This window comes from Hoplias malabaricus, chromosome 13, assembly GCF_029633855.1.
Source record: "Hoplias malabaricus isolate fHopMal1 chromosome 13, fHopMal1.hap1, whole genome shotgun sequence".
Classification (NCBI taxonomy): domain Eukaryota; kingdom Metazoa; phylum Chordata; class Actinopteri; order Characiformes; family Erythrinidae; genus Hoplias; species Hoplias malabaricus.
This window is the reverse complement of record NC_089812.1, coordinates 34102367-34119723: the sequence shown is the minus strand read 5'-3', so window position 1 is coordinate 34119723 and position 17357 is coordinate 34102367. Positions and strand designations below refer to the sequence as shown.

The following is a 17357-nucleotide window of genomic DNA, read 5'->3' as shown; positions in this document are numbered from 1 at the left end:
GTGTTCAGTGTTATTTCTCAGTCAACCGTGAGGAAGGTCTGCCTTCATTGCTATGCTGTCAGTCATTATACCACGCCCCTCTCTGCTGATGTCCCGCTTCCCCCACTAGATCAGGTCCATAGATCTGAAACTGAAAACAAGGATCCAAAAAAGAGGAAAAAAGAATCTGAAAGTGAAAATAAGATATGAATCTGAAAACATAAAATCTGCAGCTGAAAAATAAAAGACTTCAAAGATCAAAATATATAAGAAAGTGAAAAATGAACATAAATTATTTATTTTTTAAAAATTCTAATTTTTAAGGTTAAAAAAAAAACCCTACACATTTTAATTTTGAATACTATTTTACACTAATAAATTAATAATTTGAATAATTTTGAATTAGATAGTTCAGCGTATGTCTGAATATAGATTGATTTGTATAAAAGTGGACATGAAGCAGTAGATGTAGTTTACATAATTTACAAGCCGTATCTCGTTATTATATGTGTAACACTCAATTAAACCGAATTAGAAATAACAAGCAATTTAAATGGCCCTTTTTAGACAGGTGCTGCGCCATATTATTGGATCTTTTAATCTGACGTCGTGAGGATGGTTGTCTTGGGAAACCTGTATTAATTTACATTAAGCACTATTTAGATGTAGAAGCCTTTATGTCATGGCTTACGTAGTGCCCTACGTAGGCACAAGAACCCGTTTGAGATCGAGTCTCTTACTACGTTCCATATTCCTGGCCGAATTTCATTCGGATCCTTGCTCCCTACAGCGGTATATAATCCAGTCTTTTGTTCCATACAGTCATATAACGCGTCACCCATGTGTAGGTTTATAACAGTGCACTGCGTAAGTGTAGTAGTCTTTATTTTACGAACTACGTAGTGCACTGCAAAGGGAACAGGGAGCCGTTTGAGTAGGGAGCCTCTGTCTTGGACCCAGAGGATTTGTTGTGTGTTGAAAACGGGGCGTCTAGCGTAAATGCCTGATAGTAATTTTTAAAGTAATAGATATAACTTTAAAAACCACAGGTTGTTGATATACAGTGCACGGTTTGTAATCGTTTCTTATTAAGACAAATATTTCCGCGCCAGTTTTGACACGTAATTACGTCGACTCGTGATTAATTAAACTAAGCGGCGTTTTAGGAACACATCCCAAAGCGCGGTAATTAACTGCTCAGTTTGAAAACAACACACCAGTGAGTGAGGTGAGAGTATATATTTTTAAAGGTTTTTATGTATGTTTTTTTTTAAATGGGAGAAATACAAACCTCGTATTTTCAAGACGCAGAGGCGCTTACACATTTACCGTTGCCTCACCGCTGTATCTTCACTAATGCCAGTTTCTCCGAAGAAAAGTACCCGCTAAAATAAAGATTTGTGTTTAAATTATCTGCTTAACACCATATAAAACTGATATTATGGATTGTTTTATGTTTTTCACGAAACGAGCCACACACACACACACACATATATATAGTGTATAAAAACTGCCCAAATTCACAAAGATGGATACGTTGCTCTTGTAGCTATATCTTATACTTTTAATGGTTAATTATATATTCATTGTGTAAATATTTGGGCAAAGAACTTAACGTACATTAATGTTCTATTTTTTAAACAGGTGTAGTGTAAAATCTGCCAGATAAAGACATGTTACACAACGATCGTCTCTATTATGCCGACCTGGAGAACACAGGAGAGTCTCTCATCAACCTCATAGAGAGCAGTAAAGCAGAAGATGCCCTCAGAGCATCGAGGAAGAAACAGCAAGCACTGTTTGAGCACCACACAGAGGTTAAGAGGACAGTCACTCAGCTCTTAAACAGTAAGAAATGATGGGTAAACACAGCTAGATGTTTGTGATTTATACGACTTGCTGAAAAAGCTTGATTGTGAAATATATCCACAGACTTGTCTCTTTTATCTCTGCTTTTAGGTCTGGTGCAATCTGAGGAACTTGTAGGACAGAAACTCTTAGACCTAGAGAGTCAGAAAAGTCAGATGATGAGGGATTTGGAGAGAGTGGAGCAAGAAGTCCAACAGAGCTTGTCCAGGAGCCTCACGCTGGACTCAGAGATACAGTATCCTTCAGTTACAGCCATTTCATATCTCTCTCTCTCTTTCTCTTTCTCTCTCTCTCTCTCTTTCTTTCTTTCTTTTTTTCTCTCTCTCTTTCTCTTTCTCTCTCTCTGTCTCTCTCCCCCCCTCTCTTTCTTTCTTTTTCTCTCTCTCTCTTTCTCTCTCTCTCTTCCCCCCTCTCTCTCCCTTTCTCTCCCCCCCCTCTCTCTTCTTATACTCAATCTCAATTTCTTTAATCTTTCACCTTTATTTAACAAGCCCCTTTATGCAATCATTCTAATATACAATATGTTAAATATAGAAATACAATGGAAAGCTCTGCACTTGATTATAGGATGTACAAACAGAACCATGGCAACTAACTAATTACATTTACATAATTTAACACACATGTAAAGATAGTATACATTTTCAGTTTGACCTGGGAATGCTGGGGAACTTAAAAATGAAGCAGACAAACTCTGGTACATGTGAGTTACCCTCCGAAGAGAGCAATATAGATACGTCCTCAAGAAAGTGTTCTAACACTCCAGTTTGCTGTATTCAGTCAATCAAACTGGTAAAAAAAAACAAATAACACCTTTGCACCTTCAGCCATTGTGATGTTTTAACCTAGTTTTAGTATGAGAGTGTATCTCAGGCTATTAACACAAGTGTATCTCAGGCTGACAAGAGACGTCATATATATAGCTGACTCTATGTCTGCCATCAAAAGAACACTAATGTTGCCCTTGCTTCTCCTTGTATACCTTGATTAAATTTGTCAGATTTCTACAGAAAGAGCTGGAGAGACTCAAGGAGAATGAGCAAGAAATTCAAGTATTGCAGCAAGAAGTAGACGAGGACACCACTGAAATCATTCCCTCAGCCATGTAAGGAAGAGTTATCCTTATTGCCTTGGTGTGTTACAGTGAGCTAGGATTTCTGTGGTGACAAACTACTGAGCTATAGTTTATTTCTTTTAATAATGTCTTCCTTTCTCTGACAAAGCTGGTTAAACCCTCATACAGCTGGTAATTAGCTGATTGCTAAATCAGATTAGCTAATTCATTATTATAATTTCAGGTATATTGTTATTTAAAAATATATTGAAAGTATGAAATGCTACGTATCACTGTAAATATCGTCTTTGTATTTTCTACTTATGCTTTTTGCAGATACATCTGTCCTAAATGATTTTGGTTACTCTAACCTTGCTGTGTATATGTTTCAGATATTTGGCTCAGCTCTATTTTAAAGTTACCAAAATTAAACTGGAATTGAACACAGAGCCACACATTCTGCAAGGAGGTAAATCAATCAAACTGTTCTTCTTTAAAGAAATTGAATTGAATTGAAGAAATGGATTTCATAGGTCTGTGTAATTGTCTGTGAAATTTACATATTTGTAAACCATTATAAAATATGCACTGTATCTTAGTCTATTTAAAACACTAACTTCCAGTGAAAGACGCACTTTCATATAATTATGTAAAAGAGTTTCAAACTCAGTGGTGCAGCAGGTAGGTGTCGAAGTCACACAGCTCCAGGGACCCGGAGGTTGTGGGTTCGATTCCCGCTCCAGGTGACTGTCTGTGAAGAGTGCAGTGTGTTCTCCCCATGTCTGCTTGGGTTTCCTCCGGGTGACTGTCTGTGAGGAGTGTGGTGTGTTCTCCCCGTGTCTGCTTGGGTTTCCTCCGGGTGACTGTCTGTGAGGAGTGTGGTGTGTTCTCCCTGTGTCTGTGTGGGTTTCCTCCAGGTGACTGTCTGTGAGGAGTGTGGTGTGTTCTCCCCGTGTCTGCGTGGGTTTCCTCCGGTTTCCTCTCACAGTCCAAAAAACACACGTTGGTAGGTGGATTGGTGACTCAAAAGTGTCCATAGGTGTGTGTGTGTGAGTGTTGCCCTGTGAAGGACTGGGGCCCCCTCCAGGGTGTGTTCCCGCCTTGTGCCCAATGATTCCAGGTAGGCTCTGGACCCACCGTGACCCTGAACTGGATAAGGGTTACAGATAATGTATGAATGAAACGAGTTAGGAACTCTGTGTTGAGGAGTTATTAGTAATGCCACTAGAGGGCAGCCTAAACATACATTTTGGTTGGGCAACATGACTTGGTTTGGTTGAGCAACAGGGTTGAGTATGGTGTATATATATATATATATACACACACACACACTGGTAGTTCTGTCTCCTATATTTCTATTATTTGTAAGATGCAACTCTTTAGTTATTGTTGCACATTATAGCTGTGCATAAACTGGAAATTCTCCATTGTTGAAGTTGTGAAATTTGCCATCAACCTTAGAATAAAATGGGTGTTTCACTTTAGTCATCCGTAATATGTACAGCTTATTTGAAATAATATTAATAAAATACACAGTATGCAAGTTTAACCTGAGCATTTAGGTTTTTGAATGGCATTATTCTTATAGTTTAGGGCCAGTGTGTTTGAAAATCGGTGAAATTAATATTACTGCTAATACGAATGGTTTGTCCTTTTTTTCCCCCACCTCCAGTCCATTACGGCACAGATCTGGCAACCCCTATAAACATAGACACATCCAATTGTTCTCCATGTGAAGTCAGTGATGAGCTGTGGAGTCTTGTCAGCACAGAATGGTAGAATTCTATTGGACCGTGAAGAGTCCATTCCTGATTTACTGTCTTTTATCTGTGTTCTTTTGTCTTTAATAATATATATTTAATACAGCAGTCTTAAACCTCTCCTGAATACTATATATATGTATGTTTTTGTTAATTCTTATATCTGTAAGTCTCTGTTCAGTTTTGTGTGTGTCTTGGACAGCTCTAAATGTGGTTTTCCTTTATAAGCAGCAGGTTTCTTAATTTTTAGCTCTAACGACACCAGATTGCATTTATGGCTTTGAAATGCATGCAGTTTTTGAATAAGAATATGATGTTTTGTTGGTTACAGTTTTGAAAATGAACAGTTTGCAGATGTATCTGCCACACTTTGCCTTCTGTAATGTATCAAGGCAGTAGGAGATAGACTTTGTAATTCACAGTTAATAATATAAATATACTAATGTTTTACATTATTAGAAGCTGAATAAACAAGTTCAGACAATAGGGGCAATGTTTGCAAGTGGTAAAAAAAAAAATGCTTTGCGTTGGCCCATGCTCGTGACAGTTTTGTGAAGAGTGTTAGCTGAACCTAACCAACAGCATCGTTCACTTTTACCTGCCACAGGATATATCACACATATAATTCACAAGATTGTGTTAAAATTAAGCTGCGTACAATACACAACTGTAAATTTGGCTGTGTGTGTGTGGCTCATTGTGACTTCAAAACGCCTCAGGCTGCATATCTGCTGTTTCTGTGGTGGAGTGGGCATGTAGCGGGGCATCAAGCAGCTGCACTTCGGCTGTATTCTGTCATTGTACCACACGGTAACCTTGTTTTGAAATTTCCTGCTGAGACGGCAGCATTGACACACGCCTTGTATTACCATTAAACCACACTGAATGTAGTGCAGTGTGTAGCGTTACTGGTTAGATAATGTGTGCTACCGTAATAAAGCGATTGTAAGCAAGTATTGGACAGAAACTTCATTACTTTAAACCTTTTAAGAGCAACCATGTAGTGGTTTGTGTTGGACAGGCACTAATGTCCTATTCATCAAACAAGAGACAGGATTAAATTATCTGAAAAGAATTAGATATACTAACAACAAAAAGTACGTTTTCTTCCTTATTCCATCACTGAGTCACAAGACATTTCAATCCCTGCCGTTTATCAGTTCACAAAGAAAACTAAAACAAAAAGCCCCATGCCTCAGGACTGTGTCCTTTGTGTTTATGATGAAGCAAAGCAACTCATTGTCTTCTAATTAATCAGTGCCCCATCTCACTCCTGCTGATATAGATCTATATGCAGTGTCAAACTAAAGCTTGTTAGAAATCATGTGGAGGTGTAATGCTGCTGCAGCAATGAATGCAGAGAGATAGTCTACTAACAGATAAACTTGTTATCGACCTGTTCCAGAGATGGAAATGCAAAAAATAAATAAATATTAAGTGCAAAAGATTTAATACAAACACTACTTTGTCTTTATTATCCAATGTACATATATACATTTAATGCCATAATTTAAAAACAACAAATACAGCAAATAAGATATATATATATAAGAGAGAGAGAACTCTACATAAACTGGTCAAAATGTTTCCCAGACTGCTACAAAAGCATGGCACAATTTTATACAGTTGGTTAATGGTAATAACACATCTGCTTTTTACATAATCTACCATTTTTTGGGTGTGTAATTGTATCTGCTACAGAAAACATGAAGATTTGGAGTTTATCCCAAGAAAAAAAGAACATTTATTAGCATTATTATAGTGAAACTGGCATGAATTCCAAAAGTGCGCACTCATAAAATGTGGGGCATTTAAACATTTTGCCTGTTTATGACTTCTAGGACACTCCATTCAAGAACTGATCCATTTTGATTGTCTAGTGTGGAACTGTCTAAAGAAAACTGAATGGCCCTCGAACCAGAATATTTTCTTTTGTTCGCATCTTTCCTTTTCTGACCATGGAGATTGATTTTGCTTTAAGGATAAAAGCTTGTGTAACAGGCATATAATTTCAAATGGTCATAGGTACAAGTCATTTTTGCCACTTTTCCCCACACAGTACTTTTTCAATTATAAGTGCATGTTGCTTCAAGCTCTTCAGAGAAAACAAGCCCTGATCTGCTGTCCCAAGTTCTTAACTAAAATATGATCTTTGGCAGTTTTCACAGTACGCCATTCAACCAGAAAATTGAACAGATTGCTTATCTCCTTTGTTATAATGCATCTGTGGGTAGAGTCCACTGCTACTTTCAGTATCAAATGACAAGAGTCATGTAATACGTTAAAAGAAAGCACAGTTTTCAAGAGAATGTTAAAGCTGAGTCTTGACTGAAATGTCTCAAGTCTTTGACATTCTGGGATAAATAGTTTTTATTGTGGTTGGTGTAATGTTCCCAGAAGAGACTGTTGTCTCCAGACCCTCTAGCCTGTGGGATGGCAGCTCTGTCTTGCTAGTACTGCACTCCAAGAAAGGTATTCCAAACTTCTTCATATGTCCATCCTTGGTCAGCAGACAGTAGCTGCAGAGGAGTCTCAGTATGGCCCGACGCATGTCTTTACTCGTTAATGTGTAGATGATGGGGTTGAGCAGTGAGTTGATCATCGCAATGCCCAGAAAATAGTCTGCCTCGAAGAGAACCTGACAGCTCTGAGCTGGGCAGCAGAAGTCCAACAAAAGAAGGATAAAGAGGGGCAGCCAGCAGGCGATGAAGACACCCAGCACTATGGTAACTGTCTTGAGCAAAGCCATGTACTTCTGGGACTTCCTTGCCAAACCTTTGCGCTGTGGTCCGCAGCCAAGCCGTTGTGTATTGGACTTAACGATGCGGAAGATGCGTACATAGAGCACTACAATAGCCATCAGTATTGCAGAGAAAACTGTGATGCAACAGAGAATGAAGCTCTTGGAATAAAGTGGAAGAACGGTGGAGCACTGTTCCAGGCTGCCAATGCAATTCCAGCCCATTATAGGCAGCACACCCAGGAAAACTGACACCACCCAGCTTGCACCAATCAGTGCAAACATACGTCCACGCTTGGCCCCCTGGTATGGCTTCATCCGGATCATGGTAACATGGCGTTCAATAGCGATGGCCAGAAGGCTAATGATGGAGGCAGCTAGCGTGATGAAGACCCCACCTTCTCTAAGGAACCACTGGACAGGTGTCATTTTGAGAGTGTTGGCCCCTGATGTGATTATATTAACCATGTAGGTGAAGCCTGCCAACAAGTCTGAGAATGTCAAGTTGCCCAACAGGTAGTACATGGGCAGATGGAACTTTTTATTCTTCCAGATTGCTACAAGAACCACTGCATTTTCAAGCACAATGAGCAGACATATAATAAGGAACACAATGGCTTCAGGTTTCAGTCCATCCGTGTATTTGTTCTTGTTTAACTTTCCTGTAAAGTTGTAATGGGTCACAATCACGTCATTGCTTTGGTACTCCCGGAACATTTTGAACAGGTATCTTGCAACTGGTGTCACAGGAGCAACTGTTGGATGTGCAGCAACATAAGCAGCATGGGATGCTGCCATTGGTCTTGTAAAAAAAATTTCTTTAGACACTCTGCTCACTAACTAGTCCTTTGAGGGCTCATAATTCCACCACAAAATGCTAGTCCCAAATCCACATGGCGTCAGGATTTTGCTGGTCAGATCTGTCGTGAAGAACACAAGAAGCTCCACATGATGACTATGCCCTTTCAGACTGCAGGAATTCCTTATGTCCAAAAACTTTGAGCGTTCAGAAAAATCTAAAAAGTGGATATCAGAGGATTATTAATTCAGCAAATATTTAAAAACACACTCAAATTTCAATACAAAGTTTCAGAAGGATACCGAAAAGTTCAAATTTTTTACTTTTTGCACAGTATTTTTTTCCCATACGTTTTTTGTTTACCAATAAAAACAACCCATAGTTTTATAAATAAAAAATACAAAGCTAAGTTAAATTATTTATAGTTTTTTTTGTATGTGTGTTATTACAATAATGTGTGATATAATGTGCTGCACTCTATCCATTTTAAAAGGAGGAATTACATTCTTTAAAGCTTAATAATATGAAGACAATTTTAATGTCATGTCGTTTCTGGGACGATATCGTGTAATTTTCACAAAGTGTAAACGGCAGAGTCTGTATTTAAACCAGGTTTTAAGGAAAACTGGCTGCAAAAAAATGGCATTTAAAATGAACGTTATACGCCACACATAAATTGTACGAGTAAAAAAAATGCTCTGAACCGGGTCTGACTGTAGTAAACACACCACATATCAGATATATGTTCTTTAGAGAGCAGGTTTAAGTTTGAAGAAAAATAAAGGGAGGGTTAGGAAACTCCTGCTGAGCAAGTACAGACGACAAACCAAACTATCAGTTTGATTAAGAGGAAAGACGCCGGGCGTGTTCGCCATTGGATCTCAGGTTGAGCCAAAGCCCTCGGGCAAAACTATGAAAAACATTCCCACCGTTTAACACCAGCTACTGAGACGAGTTGCTTCATCAACCGGCACAGAACTGTGGAGATATACTAAAAACAATACACGACGGTTTAAAACTTATTTCGCGCCGAGAATGAGCGACAGAATTCCAAACAAAAAACGGGAGGAAGATTAGGGCAAATTCTGAGGTAAAACATTCAACAAGCTTTCCTTCGGCGGGAACAGCGCACACCGTACGTTGCTCGCGCGCTCTGAGCATAGCCTCAGTAAAGTGGCTAAAAAATAAAGCTAAACATAATACAACTGACAAAGTCACGCGAATTCAAACCAACTGTTCTTTACTGCTCGGTCCAATGTTGTTTTACACAAAACACAAGAATTCCTTAGCATTTCTTTGTTTTGAATAAAAGCAGCCTACATTCCTCTAATCCAATACTTTAATCCAAGTGTATATAGAAACTGTAGTGATGTATAAACTATACGTACCGCGGTAGTTCTCTGTAGTTTACTGTGCGTGGTTTCTCTTGCTCTGCTTACACTGACTCCCCAGAGCTGGGAAAAGGTGATGGGGAGGGTGCCTCACAGGATAAATCTCAAAGTGGGCTGGTCCTGCTCTAGCTGCCCCTCAGCTTTTACTCTCTCCTTCTCCCCTCTGCTGCTGCTTGGGTGCTTATTAGGCACTTAGGAGGTGAAAATGAATTGCCTTAGGGTGTGTGAGTGTGAGTGTGTGAGTGTGTGTGTGTGTGGGTGGGTGGGGGGGACTTGCTTTGTAATCCTCGGTAATTATAACTACAAGGCAAATGTAAGCCATACAGCAAAAACCTATAGCTAGCTTTCTGTGAAAACTCAGTGAAACAGCTCCCAATGTTTACACACAGTGTCCTTTGTCAAATTCTTGAATGCTGTGAGATATGAATGTGTTGGGGAATGTAAAATTTGTATGTCTTGAGTCTTCTCAAAGCTTTCATGTTAAAGCACTCTTAGACAAAACATATCAGCACTGTTCTTTTCAAAGAGTACATTTAAAGGAGACTCCACTGATTTCCAGTTTCTGCATAAAATAGTTGAGTTGTAAATATTGTCGTTCAGAGTGGCTTCGTGTAAAATGCACTTTGAAATGAATCAGAAAATTTACAGTGGTGGTGAATGTCACCCAACACCTGGAGCGTAATGAGATTAACACCTACTTCACAGAAGGTCTTCTTCTGCTGAGTGTTTGAGACATTTTTTATAGTTCTGAGAAGACTTTAGCCTAAGAGGTATTTTGAAAAACCTTTTAATATACAGCACAAATGCAAACACCATCAAGAAGTGTAGTTATACATTTTGAACTGTAAACAGAAGTTGACGCATTCTTATTTCACGCGTATTAGCTTTATATTTTTATTTATTTTTTATTTAACAGAGTGCACTAGGCAGTTGTGAGATTTATTTATTTCTTTATTTATTGAGCACAAACAGGAAAGGGCACGCTGACTTTTCTCACTAATCCTGTCCTCCAGCAATAGGTAATATGATTTGTAATACGGTTTGTTGTCAGACATGTTGTAAAGTGTAGCTGTGACCCTGGTTCTCTTGGTTTTAACACATTTACCTTAAAGGTATAGCTTTACAAAGAACAACACAACAACTCGAATGGTGATTATGAGTAATGGCAAATATAGGAATTACGTAAGCATCCCAGTCTACACTGGTTGGTAGGTGTGCAGCTTTCTTTAAACAGGAACCTCTGTCATTGTGCCTGGAAGGGAGAGGGATTTCCTTGAGAAACACCTATGAGGTCATACTGGGCTGGGCTGGACATTGCACTCGGTCCACTGGGAACACAGCGTCCTTTCAGTTTGACTGACCACCAATCCTCTTGTCAATAGAACAGCTTACGGGACAATGGAAATGCATGACAACTTTATGTAGCAGCAGAGCAACACTCAGACCCTGCATTCCTAACATTTTTGGGCTATTTTTGTTTTTTTTTCCTTTGGGAATTTGTACTGATATTTATTTTTATTTTATTCTTTAGCTTCTTCTGACTTTGGCCACCTTTTACGACTGTCTGCTATTCACCTGTTATGGAAGGATCACACTGTCTGCACATTCTAGAGACTTCCAGCTGGCAGTGAAAATGCCACTAGTAGACCTTATGTCCCCTTACTCCCATAATGTAGGCCCACTTACCGGCCACCAAGTGGGATTCAGAAAGGTTTAAAGAAAACCAAGAGATGACAACCACCCCCAGTCTGAATGTCATAGGCCCAGCATGTTACCTCGGTTAGCACAGGCTAAAATACACATGGTCATGCTGCTCTTTCATTTCCATGCCTTCGTGGTAATGACCGACCGTTTATAAAATTTCCTTACAATTCTCCTGGTGATTTGCTGCTGTGACGTAAACGCTCTTCAGATGAGGAAGTTGCTAAGAGCCCCCATTAGAAATGGACATTTGCAAACAATTTTCTTGTTTATTATTGTTCTTCCGGTGGTATTCCTGAGACCGTGGGACCACACCTCAACTAAAGGCTTCCTGATGAACTCCAGAGAATACTAGCAGCTGAATTCATTGCAAGTTCAGCAAATTTTCGTTTTTTCTTTTTGTTTTTTTGGACAGCGCTAATAACAGCTGTGGTGTCCATGGGTTACAGTTGGCAAGACCACAGTGTGTCTAATTTACAGCATGCATTTTTGCCATTAAAGGTTATATGCAGATTGTGAATCCACAAACTCTCAGGCTTTATTCAGCGTCACGTTGGATTGGTGTTGTGAATGGTTTGTATGTTTAGCCTCTCTCATTAAGCCAGTGTTAGGCAAGATCTGGTCTTGCTTACTTTGTGTTAACTGATCATCCATTCATTTGCAAGTACTAGTCGATCACCCTGTAATACAATCATTGTAAGACCCCTTATTGTGTATTGAATAAAAGGCTAGTGTTAAAGCACAGCATGTGATCTCAAGCAGTAGCATTGTAAGCTTGAATAACAATTTATGTGCCGTGGAGGGCATGGGAAAGTAGGAGTCGTATGGGCTGGTAGATGTAGTGCAACTTTCTCACCATTTGTTTGCTTTGTCCAAATGATATTTTAAATAAACACACTCTAAAATCATAAACCCTCGTCTTGGTTTTTAAATTTTAATTTGGAAAATGATTGTAAACTTTGGTTGAGTACTATGACTAAGACTTCATTGATGTGGGGTGGGGGGGGGTCTATAAAAGTCTCCTTTAAGTTCATTGTTGTTCACTGCTGTTTTAGCCACAGGGGTTGTGTTTTGTGTGTGATTTTATAAAGAACCTTTCAGTGATTCTTAAGAGGACCGTTGTGTAAACGAGTGTTTATAAAGTTGAAAGACCTTCCACATCATGTAAACTGTAAATTAGTAAATAACCTTTTTCATAGTTTGAGGTTTATTTAAGCTTTAAAATTTTACCACAACCACAAACTATCGTTTCAAATTGATCTTCAGGGAACAAAAATGGTTCTTCTGTGGAACTGCTTTTATTCTTTGTGTCTTCTCTTGTCTTTCCTGCCTTTAGGCCTTTTTCCACCAACATGCAGAAACAAATATCCCACATTAAGTGTATTTTAGCTTAACGTAAGAGCTCTGAGCTATAAAAATCTCCTTTACCGCAGTTTAATCAGCTGCCACTGGAATGCTCTTGTTAACATAGTGAATGTTCACAGGCTTGGGCTGATTTTCAAATCTTGAAGTGACAGTGTGTTGTTTAAGAGTTGTACTCAAATGCTGAAAAAGAATTACTTTCATATTCCTGGCTGGTCTTCCTCAGCTGGGCGGAAAAGGCTGGATCCTGGGGTCATGGGATTTCCTCCCCTGTTTGAAGGGGCCGGCCATGACCCTGGAAGTTCGTCACAAGCCTTCGGCTACCTAATGCATCGAGAGAGTTCTCACATTTTGACTCGACTCTGAGGTGCCATTTTCACTCCTACCTATAACTCACACGTACTGTGACCTTTAAGATCAATGGAAGCCATAAAGGGGCACTGAGTGAAGTGTGAGAAGACACTTGAGAGAAGAGTGTGACACTTAAGTGTTGATTTGAGTTTGTGCATGGTCCATTGTGTGTAAAGAAGTTTTTGTAACTAAATTAACTCTGAAAATTAGTTTAGTGCTTCTGCCTTTTTTTATTAACGTCTACATTTGGCTTCAATAGTTGATGTCCAGGAATGACCTCAGCACATGTGTTTTGGTAATGAAAGGGACTTCAGAAAATCCTGGAGTCATTTTCCTTCCATTACATCTTGGCCTGTTTGCCTCAGGAAATTTCTCCTATTCTGGCCACACTTTGAGGGATGTCTTATGCATTTATCCCCTGCCCATTTTACATTAGTCAGGCTTTGGGCAGAATACCACATCAACACACTATGCTTATAACCACCAGTTTAACTAATGGAGCCATTGTTTTCTTGATAAATGTCCACATGTCCTCGCATGTCACTGTCCTAATCTGTTTCCCTACATGGACAGTGAATTGTACAAAACATGCCTTATTTTCATGCCACTGCCTCTTTTTTTCTAATCTCTTAAATGCCTTGCTTCTTTAGTGTGTGCCGACTCTCAGCTTTGTGGAATTGGACTTTAGTTGGTTTCTTTTAATGAGACATCTCTTTCCTGAAGTTTAGGGTTTCATGAAAGCCAGACAGTGTTTATTGAGAGACGCTGAGCTGTAAAATGCAGATTACAGAAGAATGCATGAGCCATGCTGGATAAAACACATTGTTGCTGTTTTAATCTTTTTCTAAATCGGAATTTCCTTTTCTTTTTTGTGTGGGAGGGAGAGAGGGTGAGAGTGTGGAAGCAGTGCTTTTGGTGATCAGCACTGTTGTAGCCAGCAGCGATTTCTAGTTCAAATAAACACAGGAAGAGACATGCTGTTTGGGACCATTTTGATTATAGTGGAACTTGCCATATACGAAGACACACTTGTATAGATTTTCAAACATCCTTGTCTCTTGAATAAACTTTTTAACAAACACTCTGTCTGATTGCAATCTGAATTTCGTCAGATTGAATCCTGTCCTAGATATTTCATGCAAAACTAGAGTTAAAGTTAGCTTAGAATGTATGGCAAACTTTAGAGATGTGTGCTATGAATGGATCGGCAGACACAACTAACACAGCATGCTATGCAAATGTCAGAGGTGAATGTCTGTGTTTGTAAAATTCAAGGCCAAATATCCATTAAGTACAATGTCTACCATTGTGGAGAACTGCATTTCTCTCTGGTTTGTTTGCATTTAGAAGCTTCACATCTTTTAGGGTGGAACAGTATGTTTGAGGAGAAATGTTACTCTGTGTGCATGGCCGAAGTTGAACTTGTCTGTAAGTTGTGTATTCACTAGTAGAATTTACAAGTAACTCATTTGTAACAAGTTGTTAGTTTTGTTAAACTTTTGTTCTGTGTTCACATTCACGAAGTTAGCTTCCGAATTTAGAGTGGGTTCCTACCTAAATAACTTGAAACATCAAAAATAAGTCAAAATTACCAACCTATGGAAAAGGCATGAAGCAATATCCTCATCTCTTTTAATGATTTTCAATATTTAGAAGTCTCTCTGCCGTTTCTCTGCCACAAGCAGAGAAAAAGAGGAAGCCTAGCATGTCTAACTGAGCCACTTTTTTTTCTCCTGTATATTCATTTAAAGTCACCAGGGATTTATAAACAAATTAGACTTATTTCCAGCATGCAAACAGACTGGAGAGCTAGCAAAGGGTGAGGAATCATTATCTGAATTTTATAAAAAGTGCTTTTTGATTACAATCGTAGACATTACCTTTAATTACAAATACAATATTTTTCAGTTGAAGGGAATTAGGATAGGTTTATTCGACAAGTATACAGAAACCACATTTTTTCCACACCTAAATATAAGACAAATTTCTGTTTAGAGTGTCCATTCTCTATTTAAGTGCATTCTCTCAGGTTTTAATAATAATAATAATAATAATAATAAATCTGCAGGGGTATTTGGCCAATACCTGAAATGGGGTTTTTAGCATTATATTCAAGAAACAGCAATTTCTTTCTTTGCAGATTTGCAAATTTTATTTTATTTTTATTTTCTTTCTTATGTAACGAAGTCTTAAAAACTACACATTCTTTTAGTGTTATAGTGTTAATCACAGTCATATCATAGTCTTAGCACAATGGATAGAAACACAGATGTCTATTTTTAGATTTCAGAGAGAACTGGAGCTTAATTTTCATCAAAAATTTGGGGTGTACCAAAATACGTGGTTGTTAGAAGTCTCATTTTCTTTCCTATTCCTTATGTAAATTCATTATACTACATTGATTGATTACTTGTACTTGGAAGTTTAATTAAATGTAGGCTAGTCACTGACATTTCCACACTTCTGTAAATCAACTATTTCATTTTTCAATGAAGGTTCCATTGAAGACACCCAGAGGTCCTTCCATTGTGAACCGTCCAGATTTGAAGATCCAGTGGTTAAAACCTCAATGTTTGTGATCTTCCACATGGCTTATCTCATCACCTCCTAAAATAATGATAATCTGAGCATTTCAGACTGTGCTGTCGATGTTTATTTCCTGCTAATTAGGAATCTCACGCTCCAATGGGTAACCCTTCCCTCTGACACTCTCTCTCTTTCTCAGCTCCATATCCCAGTCTACAGCCAGCCTAATAAGCCCTCAGGCCCGTAGAGATAAAGCAAAATTCCTTCCCAGAGTGTAGCAGTCCAGAAGCCTTATTTAAATAGCCACAAAATTGAAATTGGTTTGAGATGTATTCACCACTAAGAGGAAGGGTGATTTCCCACATTAAATGAGAAGAGACAGAAGAAAAAGTATGTGCTGGTTTTGAAGCGTGAGAAGAATTGGTTTGAGACTGCTTTGAATATTCACAGAAAAAGTCCCTCCTGAGGCTGCATTATATCACTCACACTTGGCCTTCACAGGGGAGATGATGCATGGAAGCTTTCAGAATGAGAAACAGCATCATTCCTTACATCAGTGTGGGGAAAAAAATTCCTATTTGGAATGTTATTGAAGTATTTGCCAGGTCTGGTCCTCCACAGGATGCTGAAATTTGGAAAAAATGCTGAAAGGTCATAGAGCTGTTTTTCCACCTCATCTTCAAAAATGAAACTATCATAATCAGATTCAGACTCGGCTTTAGGATTGTGCTTGTTATCATTAGACTTGAAACGAATCTTAAAACAACACTCGTGATTAGGTAGAGCTTAATTTTTGAAAGCAGTCTGGGCAAGAATGTTTAAGTTTTTTAGATCAGCTGGTGAGTCTCACAATTCTTTGTACCACAGAGAACACCATTCATTTATTCAAAGAAGTTTCTGTAGCTTTAAGAAAACAGAGGTTTTGCTGGACCAAAAAAAAAACTACCACGGGAAAAAAATGACTGGCAATAAATACCTTCACTGAATATAAATGTTTCCAAATCTGTTTGCTATCAAAAAGTATGAGTCAGAACCTGAAACCTATATATAGATTATTGTATGACTGACGATATTACACTTTGTGTGGATTCAAGTTTCTATTCTCATAATGAGTTGTTGAAAGGTGACTTTAAGGTAAAAGCCACCTAGCTTCCTTATCATAGCTAAGACTTAGCATTTACACAGGCCATGAGTCCAGGATACTAAACGTGAACATTTGCATGTAATACTGTGAATTATCTTGAATGTATTATTTAAAATAGAAAAAGAATTGATTAAGAAGAAACCAGCGGAGAGTTCTCATTGGCCCTTGCACTATTGTTTTTGGATGTTTTTGTTTTTCTTCTTCAACCACTGAGATGGCTGATATAGCCAAGCTGCAGGCAAGCTAAAGCTAATGCTACATGGCAAATGTTAACTTTTGACAGCTTAGAGTTTTGCTGTTTCCTCCAAACCTTTTGCCTAGCAACAACTTTTAAAAGGTCTTTATGTAGTTCATAAGAGTGAAAACTCTCAATATGTGGTGCCTGTTCGTGAGATATAATGGAGGGGTGGGTGGTCACCGAGCTGAGGCTTGTTTTTACAGACCATTGACATAAATCTTAAGACAAAATACACCAGACAATGTCAGTCGGGCTTCATGTAATTGATTCATGCTCTGCCCACAATTGTGTTCGTTTGTAACAACTGCTGCCGCTTAAAATGTGCATTGCAGAATTTGATGAAGTTTATAATAATTTTAAAGTCTACTTTAAAGCTCTGCTTCCAAGCTAGTCTTTGTTTTCACTGCTAATTAAAACTAGCCTATTGAATTTTCCACAATGCT

At 38.5% G+C, this 17357-nt stretch overlaps 2 protein-coding genes across 5 annotated transcripts; one reads left to right on the top strand and one right to left on the bottom strand.

Annotated features, from left to right (window-relative positions):
* The first annotated feature begins 644 nt into the window (after positions 1–644).
* On the top strand, positions 645–11507 carry spc24 (SPC24 component of NDC80 kinetochore complex). 4 transcript variants are annotated; one of them, XM_066642728.1, is made up of 7 exons: positions 645–771; positions 1624–1827; positions 1939–2083; positions 2849–2953; positions 3295–3371; positions 4575–4677; positions 11124–11507. In XM_066642728.1, the coding sequence occupies exons 2-7, from the start codon at positions 1653–1655 to the stop codon at positions 11131–11133; spliced, it is 615 nt and encodes a 204-aa protein (XP_066498825.1). In that variant the 5' UTR covers positions 645–771; positions 1624–1652; the 3' UTR covers positions 11134–11507. The 4 variants fall into 4 exon arrangements, with proteins under 4 accessions (XP_066498825.1, XP_066498824.1, XP_066498827.1 ...); XM_066642727.1 differs by lacking the exon at positions 645–771 and adding an exon at positions 832–1207 and having other exon boundaries at positions 11124–11505; XM_066642729.1 differs by lacking the exon at positions 645–771 and adding an exon at positions 1260–1357.
* On the bottom strand, positions 6127–9714 carry s1pr5a (sphingosine-1-phosphate receptor 5a). Its single transcript, XM_066642726.1, has 2 exons — positions 9590–9714; positions 6127–8418 (listed from the first exon to the last, which is right to left on the bottom strand). Exon 2 carries the CDS (start codon positions 8198–8200, stop codon positions 7001–7003), a length of 1200 nt encoding a protein of 399 aa, XP_066498823.1. The 5' UTR covers positions 8201–8418; positions 9590–9714; the 3' UTR covers positions 6127–7000.
* Positions 11508–17357: the final 5850 nt, after the last annotated feature.